This window comes from Phyllostomus discolor, chromosome 7 (assembly GCF_004126475.2).
Source record: "Phyllostomus discolor isolate MPI-MPIP mPhyDis1 chromosome 7, mPhyDis1.pri.v3, whole genome shotgun sequence".
NCBI classification, from domain to species: Eukaryota; Metazoa; Chordata; class Mammalia; order Chiroptera; family Phyllostomidae; genus Phyllostomus; species Phyllostomus discolor.
In genome coordinates this window covers 61,504,478-61,518,601 of record NC_040909.2, presented here as the reverse complement: position 1 = coordinate 61,518,601, position 14,124 = coordinate 61,504,478, and the positions used below count along the sequence as shown (strand labels likewise).

At 37.1% G+C, this 14,124-nt stretch overlaps 1 protein-coding gene across 1 annotated transcript in view; it reads right to left on the bottom strand.

Annotated features, from left to right (window-relative positions):
- TAFA1 (TAFA chemokine like family member 1) overlaps positions 1–9,625 on the bottom strand; it is a 674,509-nt gene extending 664,884 nt beyond the window's left edge. The window contains exons 1-2 of the mRNA XM_028518816.2: positions 9,030–9,625; positions 6,988–7,108 (exon numbers count right to left, since the gene is read on the bottom strand). Coding sequence (XP_028374617.1) covers positions 6,988–7,099 — 112 coding nt within the window. The 5' untranslated portion in view covers positions 7,100–7,108; positions 9,030–9,625. The remainder of the gene's footprint in view (positions 1–6,987; positions 7,109–9,029) is intronic.
- Positions 9,626–14,124: the final 4,499 nt, after the last annotated feature.

Sequence of the window (14,124 nt, the reverse complement as noted above, 5' to 3'; positions counted from 1 at the left end):
TGGCTGTCAGCCCCTTCTTCACCCACACAAATGGATATCAGAAAAATCTCATGGATGTATACATAGGATTTATTCTTAGCCTGGATTTAATCTTGAGTAAAATGAAGCATGCCTAGAAGAGGAGGTCCAAGATGGTGTAATAAAGATGAATACAGCTTATTGCACCAGCAGAACAATGGCTTTGGGTACAGACATAGCCAGGAACCAAATGCAGAAGAGGTCTTTCTCTCTTCTACACTTGGTAAGTATTGGTTTGGCCCCTTCCTTACATGGGTGAAGAATCTGCTTCACAAATCAGCAGATGCCTCAGCATATCTTTCCATCTTCTGAGAGAAAGTCACTGTGATAATATCACTTCTCTTTTCTTTCTCTGCAACTTTATTGCATAAAGACATAGAAGGTGGAAGATATAGTGGGCCAAGAAAGTGCTTAAGTGCTTTGAGGACATTATCTTTTGAGAATTCAAATGGTTTACATAAATTGTTACAAAAATGAATCATCTTCTCTTTACCCCAAAGAAATGAAAAATGCCTGTCTAGTATTGTTTTCCTACCACTACAAAGATAAAATGATTTTTTTATATCAAAAGATTTGAAAGCAAAAGGCCTTTCCCTATTTGCTACGTGAATTTTCTTTTCATTCCCTCAAGGCCAAACCTATAATACTTTTAAATCTCTAGGAAAAATAAAATCATGCTGTGACTGAGAACCACAGGGATCTAATTTTTTACTACCTTTGTAAGTATATTCTTTGGATTATTTTGATTAATGTAGTAGTTGGAAAATAATGAATAGAGTCAAATTATGTACCCAAATATATTGCACAGATAGATAAAAGTTATACTGATGATTTAATGTTTACATCACTCTTCATCTGAGGTATCTTCTAATTATAAACATGCAAGCAGTTTCATATGCATCTATCTGCACACACACACTCACACAGAAGTAGTAACAAACAAAGAAGAGTTTAAAATTTTACCAGAACAGCCATTCCTTCTTTCCTTAATTATTTCACATATATTTCCTGGGTGCCTATTATATGTCAAGTTCCTCACCAGAAATAAAAGATAAAAAGATGAATAGCACAAGATTCAGGAATCACCTTGGCCAACCCTTCTCAACACATATGTTATATTAATAGGCACTGTCAATGTTGACCAAATTTTCAAAAAATGTTTGGAAATTGAAGTTAAATACAATCAGTGTTCGTATCTGCAAATCTTTCCAGAACTTCCATATACTCAACATGCACTGCGCATCTCTGAGACTACACCATGCAGTGAGTGTTACCCCAACAGCTTCTTGCCAAAGAGTGTCTTGAGGGGACTGTGTTTTGTGAATTGGGAAATGCTAGTCTAGACACTTAATTAAATATTGAATACTGAAAGCTCTTAGGAAGAAAAGGGCTTTATGATATTTTCCTACCTATACTTCATTCTTGTTCCTTAAACAGGAAATAATGTTTGATATATTTCTAATTTTACCAGAAAACTCTCTGTAGGTAATATTTTAAGTTTTTTATTAAGAAGCAATATAGTCTCATACTGAAAACAAATATAAAAATAAAGAATTATAGGAAAAACTCTAAATTAGTCGAGCTTTCCACTATAGTGAACTCATACTGTATAAAGAATGTTAATATTTTTCCTGATATTTGTATGCATGTGCAAATATTTTTTCTCCAGAATTGTTTTGAAGTTGAGTATTCTGTTTCTTATTGTCTTCACTCAGCAGTAGATCATGGGCATTTTTACACACAGGTGCATATAGATATTTTTGCACACAAATGCACACCAGAGTACATAGTTGTACTCTGACTCCAGGATGAGGTCAATATTATCAATCAGATGATCAATAGATTATCACTAACATCAGTTTACACCAAATAACAGACTGTCTGTTCTAATCTTTACACCAATTCACTACACTTAGCAATCTAATACTAGTACAAATTCTTAAAAAGCCAATATGTAACATTCATCATTCTCAGTATTTTCCTTCCTTCCTTCCTTCCTTCCTTCCTTCCTTCCTCCCTTCCTCCCTTCCTTCCTTCCTTCCTTCCTTCCTTCCTTCCTTCTCCTCACCTGAGCACATTTCTTCATTTGCTTTTAGAAACAGAGTAAGGGAGAGAGAAAAAAAATTGATGGTTGCCTTCCATACACACCCTAATGGGGAATTGTATGTTCCTGGACTGGGGATCAAACTTTCCACTTCTCAGTTATGGGACAATGCTCCAGCCAACTGAGCCACACCAGCCAGGGCACTACTTCTTTTATATTATGATTATAAAATAATTCTTTATTATATTGTACCTTGGTATTCTAATGCATGGGCCTTCAGCAGCTTTCAATACAGTAATATGGAACAATAAAGTAAAAATAAAGCAATACAAGAATGTTTTTAATATTTTAATTAAAATGTACTTTATAATGGTAATGTTCAGTATGTAGTAATTGTCATATATAAATAACTCTAAATATATAGTTTGCTTAATATAGTTTTAAATCATGCCAAGTATAAATTATATAGATGGTTCTATTCAAAATAATCTTTATATATAATTTTCCTACATTCCTGTCAATAAAATAGCAGTGACTGCAGAATAAATGACTCATTAGGCACTTATAACTTCTTGTCTCATGCAATTTATCTATATAGTTTTAAATTACTAGAGACTCTCAATGATCTTTTCATTAAAGTATTTCAAAATTATTCATATTTTATTAAGTTTCAAGGACAACCCCTCTAACATACCCTCATATACCCTCACACTTGAAGTTAAATAATCATTTAAATTGCTGTCATGATTCATATATTCATCAGGGGGGAAAACTGATGCTAAATTAGAAAGTTACATTTGACAAACCATTCACCCATTTTTATCTGTTATCCAACAACTGGTGATTATAAGGAATTGAAGCTATTTTAACTACTTGAACAATGGAACATGATTTTTGAGATTTCATTGTTTAGTCTCTCTTTAAATAAAGTGCTCTCCTTATGCTATATTGTATATTTAAAATAGCATCCTTGCTCTTCAAGTTGCTACAGTAATTTCTTACATCATTCCCAAAATAAAAACTTGATTTAGCCAAATATTAAATTACTGAAATTACAAATCTGTTAATCTGTAGCACATTTTACTCATTTATGTAATTTTAAAATTCACTTTCATTTGTTTGGCTGTTTTAATCTTCCTTAACCACTGAGTAACTGAAAATAAATTGTGCATTCCTAATAATGTAAATATGAAGAATAGGAAGTACTTAGGGGCTGCAGGGGAATACATTAAAACCAGTCAGCTTTCTAGTTAATATATTCTCATTCTGTCTGTGTACAAACCCACTGCACTGAGAAGACAGATCCATAGATTCATGGCCTCATGAAAGCACTGTCCTGATTTTGTGTTTTGACAGCAGGAATTGGCCCAAACCTCTAACCATTTCCTCCAAAGGATCGTGGCTGAATGGTGTCATCCATGTGCAGCACAATCTGATCGAGGGGAGCATCGTTTTAGTTAGTGGATTATTTCTGGAGAGACTGAAATTGGCTGCTTGGGATCATAGAACCATCAATCTCATTGTGCAGGGGATGGTGAAGCTGCCTGTAAGAGGCTGTGAGAGGGGCCTTCACTCCCCCTCCATCAAGGCTGTGAGTGAAAGATTTGTCATTTTAACAATTCCTGTGTACTTGGCATGCACATGGTGTCTGCTTGCTCCTGGTCTGTGAAAGAGGCGATTTTTCAAGCTTAGGCAAATGTGGTGAAGCTCAGGGTCTGCTGGTGTCTCATTTTTCCTCATCATGTCACTTGTTTTAACTTATTTGAGAAAATGAAATTATTTTTCCCTTTTGCTCATTTAGCTATCTATTATTTATTTATTTGCTCATTTAGAGGTGGATTGTCACAGAGAACTGGCCCTGGTTTCTCTTGTTTTCATACACATTTCATTAGTGTCCCTGAAGATTTAAGGCCCACAAAAGGGAAACATCCCAATTCTCATCCAAAAAAAGCACAGATTTACTCTTAAAATTAAAATAGAAGACTGAATTAAAGAAGATTGTATTTCTGACTGAAGTAATCTAGAATATGGCTACATCCAAGATCTATTGCTTTAATCTTTCCAGCTATTCTTGAAAACCCAAAAGTTGAATAAGCATATTACATGAATTGAGCTATCAGTTTCATATCACTTTAATTTTTCTGTATCTAGAAAGGAGTAGTTATATTTTCTTGATTTTATCAATGAATCTTAAATCAGTCCCAAATGTGTAAACACTTGGGGTTGAAATTGGTTTTGGTGCTAATTTCCTGGGGTATTTGAAGTACAGATTGACATAACAATATGCATTGGTGATAATAAGCAATTTCTAAGGAAAGAGAACAAGAAAACAAATACTGAGTTTAATTTCAGTCAGAACCTAGTGGTGTGTTTCTGAGTTTCAAGTTATAAAATTTTGATTATAAGCCCATAAAGACATGTGTTTACTTATTACAAGTAGCATAGCCATAACCTCTCACCAAAAAACTCATATATTAACTGATTAATAGAGATAGTTTATGTGAAAGCTCATTGCACACTGTACTGTTTTTCATCACTGTATGCACAGAGTATGAACTAAGACACAATTGCATTTGGTGATATAGTCCAGCCAGGTCCCATTAGTTAAAAAGCAACTGCAAGAGTAAAATCAAAATTTTTGTTTTATGTAGATGGACTATTAGCTGCACACCTAATATGTCTGTTTTACTCTATTAAATGGGATAATGTCAATAATTCTGATATTTGTGAAGAGCTTTACAGTTTACAAAGCACTTTCAAGATTATTCCATTTAAACCCCACATCCCTAAAGGGGAAATTGAGTTCAGAGTAGAGAAGTGACTTGCCTAAGGTCATGTTACTAATGTTACTTGACAGAGATGATGGCCAGTCCTGGGCTCTGCCATCACCACTTGCCACTACTCACCATTTCTGTCAGGACCACCTTTCAGAACAGGTTTGCACTTCAAATGAGTTCACTTATTGACATAACTTGAAAGTTTTCACAAATTATGCCAAGAGGCTCCCAATTCCTTGGAAAGGCTACTTGGCATCATCATTTTCTACACTGAGAGACTTTAGGGTATATCCTCTTTTTGAAGCAGGCTCTAGAGGTGAAATGAGACTGATCTGACCTCCAATGGCAGTCATTGGCTGTGTAGTCTCACGCAAATCACCCACACCCTCAGAACTTCAGTTTCCAAGGCAAAAGGAGACAGGCTGGAGGGGTAGGGGAGTGGGGAGAGATTACACCTAAAAGATTAAGCCAAACAATGGGAATTGACTTGAGCATATCTGAAGCGCTATAGTTTTTGTTATGTCCTCTTATTGTTAAGAATTACAGTTAAGTAGATTGCCCGCGTTATTTGTGTGACTTGGTAACAAGTCAAAGACATTTTTGACAGAACAGATTGGTGTTTGACTGTGGGAGGTAACGTGGGGGTTTCCAGACCCAAGTTTGCTGTTCCTCCACCTTAGCACTGAAGCCTAGGCACCTGGCAGTGTCCACTCTGGGCTCAGGACACACGCAACAGAAATGCCAATGCACCCAGCAACACAGCACTTTCCAGGCCCACCTGCAGGGGCACCAGTGCCCACTCGCCTTCCCTCTCCCATCCAGGGCTTCAGAAGTGAGGTTGGCCGGTGCCCAGAGGCAGGCTTCGGCCTCAGCCCAGTCTCAGGCCTCCCCCAACCCTCGTCCCAACGCGACCCTGGCTCCAGCACTGGGGCTGGCGCGCGGGTATTCCCTGGCCTTCGCCCTCGCTCTTTTATCCTGCGGAGCCTGAAAGCAGATCCCCGGGAGGCTGCAGGCAGCGCTCCGGCAGGTGTTGCTGGAGGACTGTGGACGAGCCCAGGCTCCCTGGGCCAGCTTCAGAGCTTGGGAAAGGCAGAAGCTTGTACTCCGGACAACGTAAGCCGCCCCAGGAAGCCTGGCGGTGGCGAGGAGGCCAGGACGGGATTTGGAGAGGGGATCGAAGACTGGGAGCATTTGAACACAGAGGATCGGGAGCTTGGGCGCGCAACTGGTCCCCAGAGCTCAGACCTGGCAAGGGCGGGGGTGGGGTACGGCGGAGTGAAACTGGAGGATGGAGTAAATTGATGAAAAGATGAAGCTAAACAGAAAATGGAATGAAATCTTTCTGAGGACCTGCTTTGGTAACAATCGAGCTGGGGGTAGTAATGAGAAACCTGGCGAGGCAAAGGAGAAGAGAAAAATCCAGATTTAAGAGCAAGGCCATGAAACGGTAAAAAAAAAAAAATACTTTAAACAGGAATAACTAGAAAGCAAAATGCTTCTGGAACGCAAAATTAATATAGAAAAAATACATTGTGTGTGTGTGTGTGTGTGTGTGTGTGTGTGTAAAGAGAACTTATCCCTGAAACAGATAAGGGAGAGCAAAGCCACGAAGCATATTGGAAGAACAGAACGTGAAGAAAGGGAGAAAAGAAAGAAGACAAATTAATACCAGACAAGAAATAGTAAGTTGATTTTTAATTTCTTTTTCATTGACAAATTACTTCCAAAGTCAATTTTGGCACTAATGTTCCTACAAAATCCTTGGCCACATACACCCTGAGATTATAGATATTTACTAGATAAAAATGCATCCCAAGAATACACACACATTATTTTATCAGTTGCAAAGATCATATTGAATCCTTAAGTCTTGAAAATTATCCCACCTTTTACAGAATATTTCACTTTTGGCCAAAATATCCAAAAAACAAAAAACTCTACTTTTTAGTTGTGTATGGGGAAACTCTTACAGAAAACCCAAGTCGGTTTAGTAACCCCTTTTTTCCCAAAGCGTCCAGCCAACAATATGTCTTGGAATTCAGAGGCAAGCTGACCAAACTATAGCACTTTCTGTCGCTTGCAGTCAACCATCTGTTAAGGAGAGAGTGGTGAGACTGGAGGCTGCAGTGGAACCAGTGCCCGGCTTACCTGGTCTGTGCAGGTGGTATTGCTGAAAAGTGTGCTGAAGGGCTCCATGGCAGAGCAGCATTGCACAAGCACTTATCCACAAATACAGGACCCAGGACATTGCAGAGACCATTGCTATTCTCTAAAGGGAACATTAGACAGTAAAGATTAGCCCCAGCTTCAAGCCCCAAGCTCAGTCAATTCTACTGATGAGGAAAAGGGGATCTCAGACATCATGTCCCTTTGCTATTAGAAACAATGACCCAACAGAGGTCATGTCATGAAGTGGGATTGAGGAAGACACTCTCAGAAGATCATAATTTCATTTTTTAAAATCCTAGGAGTTTGCTTCTGCAACAAACTCCAAGGACTGCCAAAATAAGAAAAGTTAGTCTATCATTTAGGCAGTTTAAAACATAGTATCCTAACTAAACATCCTGTTCTAAGCAATGATCTTTAAGTTATAGTTATTCCAGGCATTGAAAAGCTACATACACTGTTCATTCTGACTTCATTGCAAGTCTGACATAAGCCTGAAAGGAAAGAGTGGATTCTTTTTTTTAATTCTACAGTCATGAATTTTTAATCACTATGCTATCTTCTAAACTAAGTAATCATTTCTCAGAGGCATGTTGTAATCTCCTGATAGAATCAGTCTTTCTGGCTGGACTTAAAATCAGAAGGAATTGTCTTCAGCCAGAATGAGTTTCAGATGCAAAATTTATGGTTCTGTCATAGAGCAAGCCATAATTTACAATATTGCTTTGCCTGCTAAGAGTCCATTGTGGCATTTGTTGTATAGTACTGATGAATATGTATATGCAGGTGGTATATATATTTATAGATGAACATACACCTTTTCACGGGCACTAAAACTTTGACAGTCTTATCTGCAACTGTAATGATCTTAGAGCTACAAAGCTCAGCTGCACTATATATTGTCCAATTTCTCAAACACCACCTTATGCTGCATTTCATATCACCAAATTAATCAACTTGAAACATCACCTTTACTCAGTCAGTGATATAGAAGCATTTTCTATACAAGAATCCAGTTAACTATATGCTTTTCTCTTAGATGGGGAGAGCTTTGGAGTCAAGGTTGTCTCTTCCTTTTTTTTTTTCCCACTGCCAAATGCACTTGAATTATTTCAGCTATACATTTAAAATCTGCTAGTGACCTCCCATTGTGGCTTCTTTATTCATAGAAATGGTACTCTTTCAAAAACTGTAATGTTCAGAAAGCAAAAATATATTTTTATATATGTGTGTGTGTGCATACAGGCATAATGCAAGATAACTTAATGGGTTTTAGGAGAGAGAAGTTGTCTTTAAGAAGGGTTTTAGGACTATAACAGACAAATGGTGACAATGATAATTAAGTGCAAAGTAGGAAACATTATTTTCAACAGCATGGTACTTTTCATGCCCCAGTCTGCTATTCAGAAGGACCATTCACTTTATAATTAGTTTCACTGCATACTATTTACTTTTGTGTACAACAGATTTAGCTTCATTGTCTTCAGAACTATCAGTGTAGCAGAGATGCATTCTGTTCAGTAGATAAATAGCAACTCCCCTTCTGTGAATTCTGAATGAATGCATTTTGGGGCCTTTCAAAATACCCTGAAAATAATAGAAAGGCAAAAGAGATGTGACTGTGGAATGCACTGATTGCTTATGAATTTCAGTTAAAATGCATTAGGAATTAATCTAAACTTGAAAAAAAAACCCTGCCACAATCAAAACTTAACAGTTTTTCAGTACCTGCTTTCTTTTGCTTATTTTATCACCCATGTGACCTTAGCACTCAAAAAGATCACTGCAACTTGACCTATGCAGGATTTCACTTTTGTTTCATTTAACTTTCTTTAATTCTCAGCATAACTTCCAAGGTTCCTGCATATTGCTCCCATTGCTCTCTCTCTTACCAAGAGGTTGTCCCTATGTTAGTAAGGGTTTCCCCCCAAATAATGCATCCAGCCTTACATAGTTCTCTAGAGATGCTGAATAGGTTACCAGTCTGCTTTCTGTATCTTAAATCCTTAAAAAAAGCTTCTTACCTGAAAAATCCAGCCAAGAGCAGAGTACTCTATTAGTGTTCATTGGTTAGCTCTAACACTTTCTAAAATCCATCTGTGCCACAATTCAAGATTTTTTAAAGAGAGCTTCCCAATAATCTTCTTTATCAGGATTGAAAAATATGTTTTCCTCTTCCGATGCTATTTCCACAATAAAAGAGACATTGGGTTCATTCAGACTGTATTGTCAAAAAAGGAGCCAAGGTTTGAGGGGTGGAAACCTTGTCATTTTCACCTTTAAATCATCCCCTGGCATCGCCTCTGCCTGATGAGACCTTTGAAGTGATGATGAGATAATGTGCAGTTTCCTGATGAGAGTCAGTTTATAGTTAATGATGGACTATCCCCTCTCCAATGCATTCGGGGCAGAGTAAGGCAGCAAAATGTAGGAGCTGGGCAGCTATACAGTGCTGTAAGTAGCAGCAGTCTGTTTCAATGCATCCCTTCCTTCTCCGTAAAGTATCACATGTCTTAAAGTGACATTACCCTTATTACAGCTACAGTGAATTGGAGCACCTGCCCACTAACTCTTCCAGAACTCAAGCAGCCTGATAATACTCATATGCCAAAACAGTAAGGAGGGAAGGAGAAACAAAAGAAAAAAACATTCTGCAAAATATTGTTGGTGTTAATGGGCATTAAACTTCTACCAATAAATGGGAAAGTGAACTATGAGCCATTTCTAACCTCGTAATGTTCTTATAACCAGTAAGTTAACCAAAAATATTGTTAGGTTTATATAAATTTAAGTCTCTCAATTGTTTTGACAGCTAAATCTGGGAATATGGTGCATCTGGAATACAATATACATGTTTATATGCATAAGCCCAATAAAAACCCGAGGCTTTAAAAAAACATTTTAAATAAATAGAAATGTCATTTTTAGCATTGAAACTGGGTTTCAACAAAGAAATATGCTGAAGGGATTTTTAAAAAATTTTTCTTTTCCTCAAATAACATGCTGGGGTAGGGAGAGGAAACACTCAAAACTTCAATATTTTGTTTCTAGTACTATGGTTTGAACACTTTCTTCTTTAGAAATGTAGTGCATTTGAATTGTACCTAAACATCAACAATGCATATAAGGTGACCTAGTTGTCATGTATATATTGCACTAGCAATGATGATCAGAAATACTCATTCGGTTTTTCCATGAATCACTTACAAAGCACCTACTATGCATTAGATGCATGGGACAAGGCAGAGAACAAGATGAATGTGTTCTCCATGGTCATAGATTATACTGTCTAGTCTTTGATATTGTTTTCAAAATCAAGTTAGTTCTTATAATTTTCCTGCCTCAAAATGCATCAATCTCTTGAAATGCTTCAGAATATTCTCTTGCTTTTTGCAGGCATTATAAAGAAAGTCTGATGCCTCAGTGCATCTTGGGGAGCCATTCTCTTCCTCATGTTACACAGAAAGACCGAGTGACAGACCTTTCAGACTCATTAGTCTTTTCCACTGATCATTCACATTGAACAAAGCACACATAATAGCTCTTTGTAACCTAACAACTATTTAGTAAAACTTACCAATAAACATATTTCAAGATAACAGTAAATACTAATCTTACAGTTGAAAATAAGCCAGAAACACCAGAGTTATATATATATATATATATATATATATATATAATATATTATTATATTATATATATTATATATAGTTGACACAGACTATGCAATATCAAAATAATAACAGCAGTAGCAGCAGCTAATGCTTATTAAGCCTTCCCCATGTGCTGGCACTACTCTACAGTATGTTTCTTATAAGGTAACTAAATCTTTTTTACTAAGCCAATTATTAACCCTATCTACTAACCCCAGATACATATTATTACCTCCATTTCATGAATGGTGAACCTGAGATGGGACAGGGTAATATACCTGGTAAAAATATAGTAGGTTTCAAATCCCAATTATCTGGCTGAGAAGCCCATCCCCCCCCTGCTCCCCCCCCCCCCCCCCCCCCCCCCCCCCCCCGCCGCGCGTTCTCTCTCTCTCTCTGATTTTTAGAGAGAGGGAAAGGGAAAGAGAAAGAGAGAAACATCAATGTAAGAGAAAAACATTGATTGGCTGCCTTTGTACATGCCCCTAGTATGGTCTGAACCTGCAACCCAGGCATGTGCCCTGACCAGGAATCAAATCAGTAACCTTTTTGTTTGAAGGTGGATGCCTGAACAACTTTGCCATACTGGCCAAGGCAGGAAACCATCTCTTAAATACTGGGATAAAACACTTAATGGAAAAAACCAACCCCCAAAGTTAACCATTACATTTTCTTATATTTTAACATTAAGACAGTCTAAAAAAAAACCTCTTCACTAATTTAAGAGGCAAATATTGAGTCCATTCCAGGCATTTGGAAAATAGAAGTGTGGAGACTGGTTTTTGACCTATGATTGTTTTTGGTTTTGTGTTTGCTATGCTAATGCATTGAAGTGAGAAGAAAGTTTATATTTGCCAATAAAGACAACCATTTTGAAAATCTAACTATCATTTTCTTAATTTCTTGGGATTTAGTTAAGGCCCAACATAGTTACTTATCTAGAATTCAACTCAATTTAACAATCTTGAAACAAGTTCTACACATTATGTTCAAGGCACTCAGGAATTGTTAAAAATAGTTTAAAAAAACTGGAAGAAAGACTTGCCCTTGCACTAAGGTTTTGTGAGTTTTCGTGTATGCATATATGTATGTATATAATAAAACAAAAATATCAACAGTTACATTTTTCTATTAAATATCTTGTAGCTGATTGTATTACAGCCAATTATCATTTGTCCTAATAATACATATTGATATTTAAGGCAATTCAGTCCATTCTCCGAACTGAAAGTGAAATTACTTTCATACCTTTTGAAAGGAAGTTTGGGTCTTTCTACCTTTTGGTAACTGTAGAATTGCACTTCTTGATCACGTTATGGTTGGGTGGGCCATCAACTTCTGGCCAGTGAAGTATTGGCAGAACTGATGGTACTGCCTTCAGGCTGGAGCAACATGTTCCACATCTCTTTTGCCTTTGGAACAGGGACGAGCTGCACTCTCAGCCTGGCTTGGTGAATGCAAAGAGCAGAGTCCCCCATTTCCTGTACTAACCCAAAATGGATGTACATAATGAATGAAAAATAGTTTGGTTTTTAAGCAGTTGAGACTTAGGGGCTATTTGTTATTACAGCATAACCAAGTCTATTCTGACTAATGAAGAGTTTGACCTGTATTATTCACATATTAAACAAATTTTTATACTCAATCCACTGTTCTAAGGACTGAGGAGATATAACACTATGTACATCATACCAAGTTTCTACCTTCTCAGAGCCTTCTGCAATAGAAATCCATTGGAGATTTTTGATTAGAGCAGTGAGAAATCCAAAGCACTGATATTGCAGCTGGAATACCTTAGGGTCCTTATAAGCTGGGAGTTATAAGCTGATCACTTATGTCGGTCATGATCTCTCCTCAGCCATTTTGTTATATAACACAATATATCAAAAGGCAAACGACCAAAGCACCATTATTTTAGCCTCCTAGTTTCATGAATTTGAGATATCCTTTGGAGGTGGGTGTTCCAACAAGACCAAACCCCTAAAGGTGTACCTTTTAAATAGAGTATCTGTGTAAATGCACATGTGTGCAGGCAAAGAAACTCCCACAAAATCCTAATAACCAGAACCCATATTTATTCATAAGAAATGCCCAGTGAAAATAATAGGGGTGAAAGATGAGACAATCATCATACTTAAATAACCAAGTGTATTCAGCAAGTCACCCTGCATAATAAAAAGCAGAAAAATAAAGAATGGAGGATCGAGTATGTAATAAGGTGGAAGCTTAGAGGGAAGAAAAAATGGTGGGGAGCAGAGAGGCAGACACAGAGAGAAACACATTAGAGGTTCAGGAAAATAAGCGCTGAGGACAGGAGTTTCTAGTGGGGATTTCTTGGGAGAAAAACATATCCTGTGGAGTATGACTCCTCCCTGTGTATCTTCAAATAATTAGGAAAATCTTTTTAAAATGCTCTTATATACTTTGTAGTATTGTTACTTGGGATACCCATTGGAGGGCCTGAATTCTTCATTAAAGCCCAAAGTACCACCATAAACCCCTCATTCCCCTGATTGCCATACTTTGCATTCCTTGGCATCTCTAGTTCAGGAACAATCCACTAATAATTTGGGTAATTTTAATTTACAACTCTGCAGAAAAAAATGAAACATGCATGTTTTTATGTCTGTGCATATTTCTAATTTGAAAAACAACTAAAGCAATTTAAGTAAATTACATCTGGACTGAGAAACATGCCAACTATCTGTCTCATGAAAACTAAAGTGGCTTAAATACACACCATTTAAACCAGTTCTAAGTATTTCTTGGAATAATGCATTTTGGTTGTGATTTCACAACCCTGATTTTTTTTATTGTTCATTTAAATTGGCTAATGGAAATGGAGGCATGTGTGAAAGGATCATGGTTGTGGCACCTTATCTCTGATCTATATACCTTCAGGAGCACTGAAGCCCAAGTTCTGTTTTGTGCAGTAACTGGGCTATTGATCATTTGATTGATAATATGCATTTTGAACCCCTGGTCATGAGATAGCAAAAGACCTTTTCTCTTGGCTAAGTAATAATGTTAGCATATGGTTTGCCCATAGTCCAGCTGCATAAATCATTTACGTTATATCACTTTTTTCCTATAACTCATCTGAGATATTCTCATTTATCACGGAGTCTTAACTAATATGTGCCCCATATCAGATACACACCAACATCCCTAGTTTGTCAGTCTTACTTTTGGGACCTAAATAAAGTATACATACTTGCTTTACTTACTTCCTTGCTCTGTAACCTGAATTGTTTCAAAGTATATTTAAGCTAAAAATTGAAAAAGGATGATGAAGAGAAAGCTGATGAAGTATAACAAGAAAATTTGAATTATAATAATAATATATAATACTGATAATGACTGATGATCATATAATAATGAGGAGGATTCTATTGCATTAATACCTACTTTGGGGGGACTTTCTCTATGTACCAAGTCCTGGCTGAGCTATTAGATGCAGTGTCTC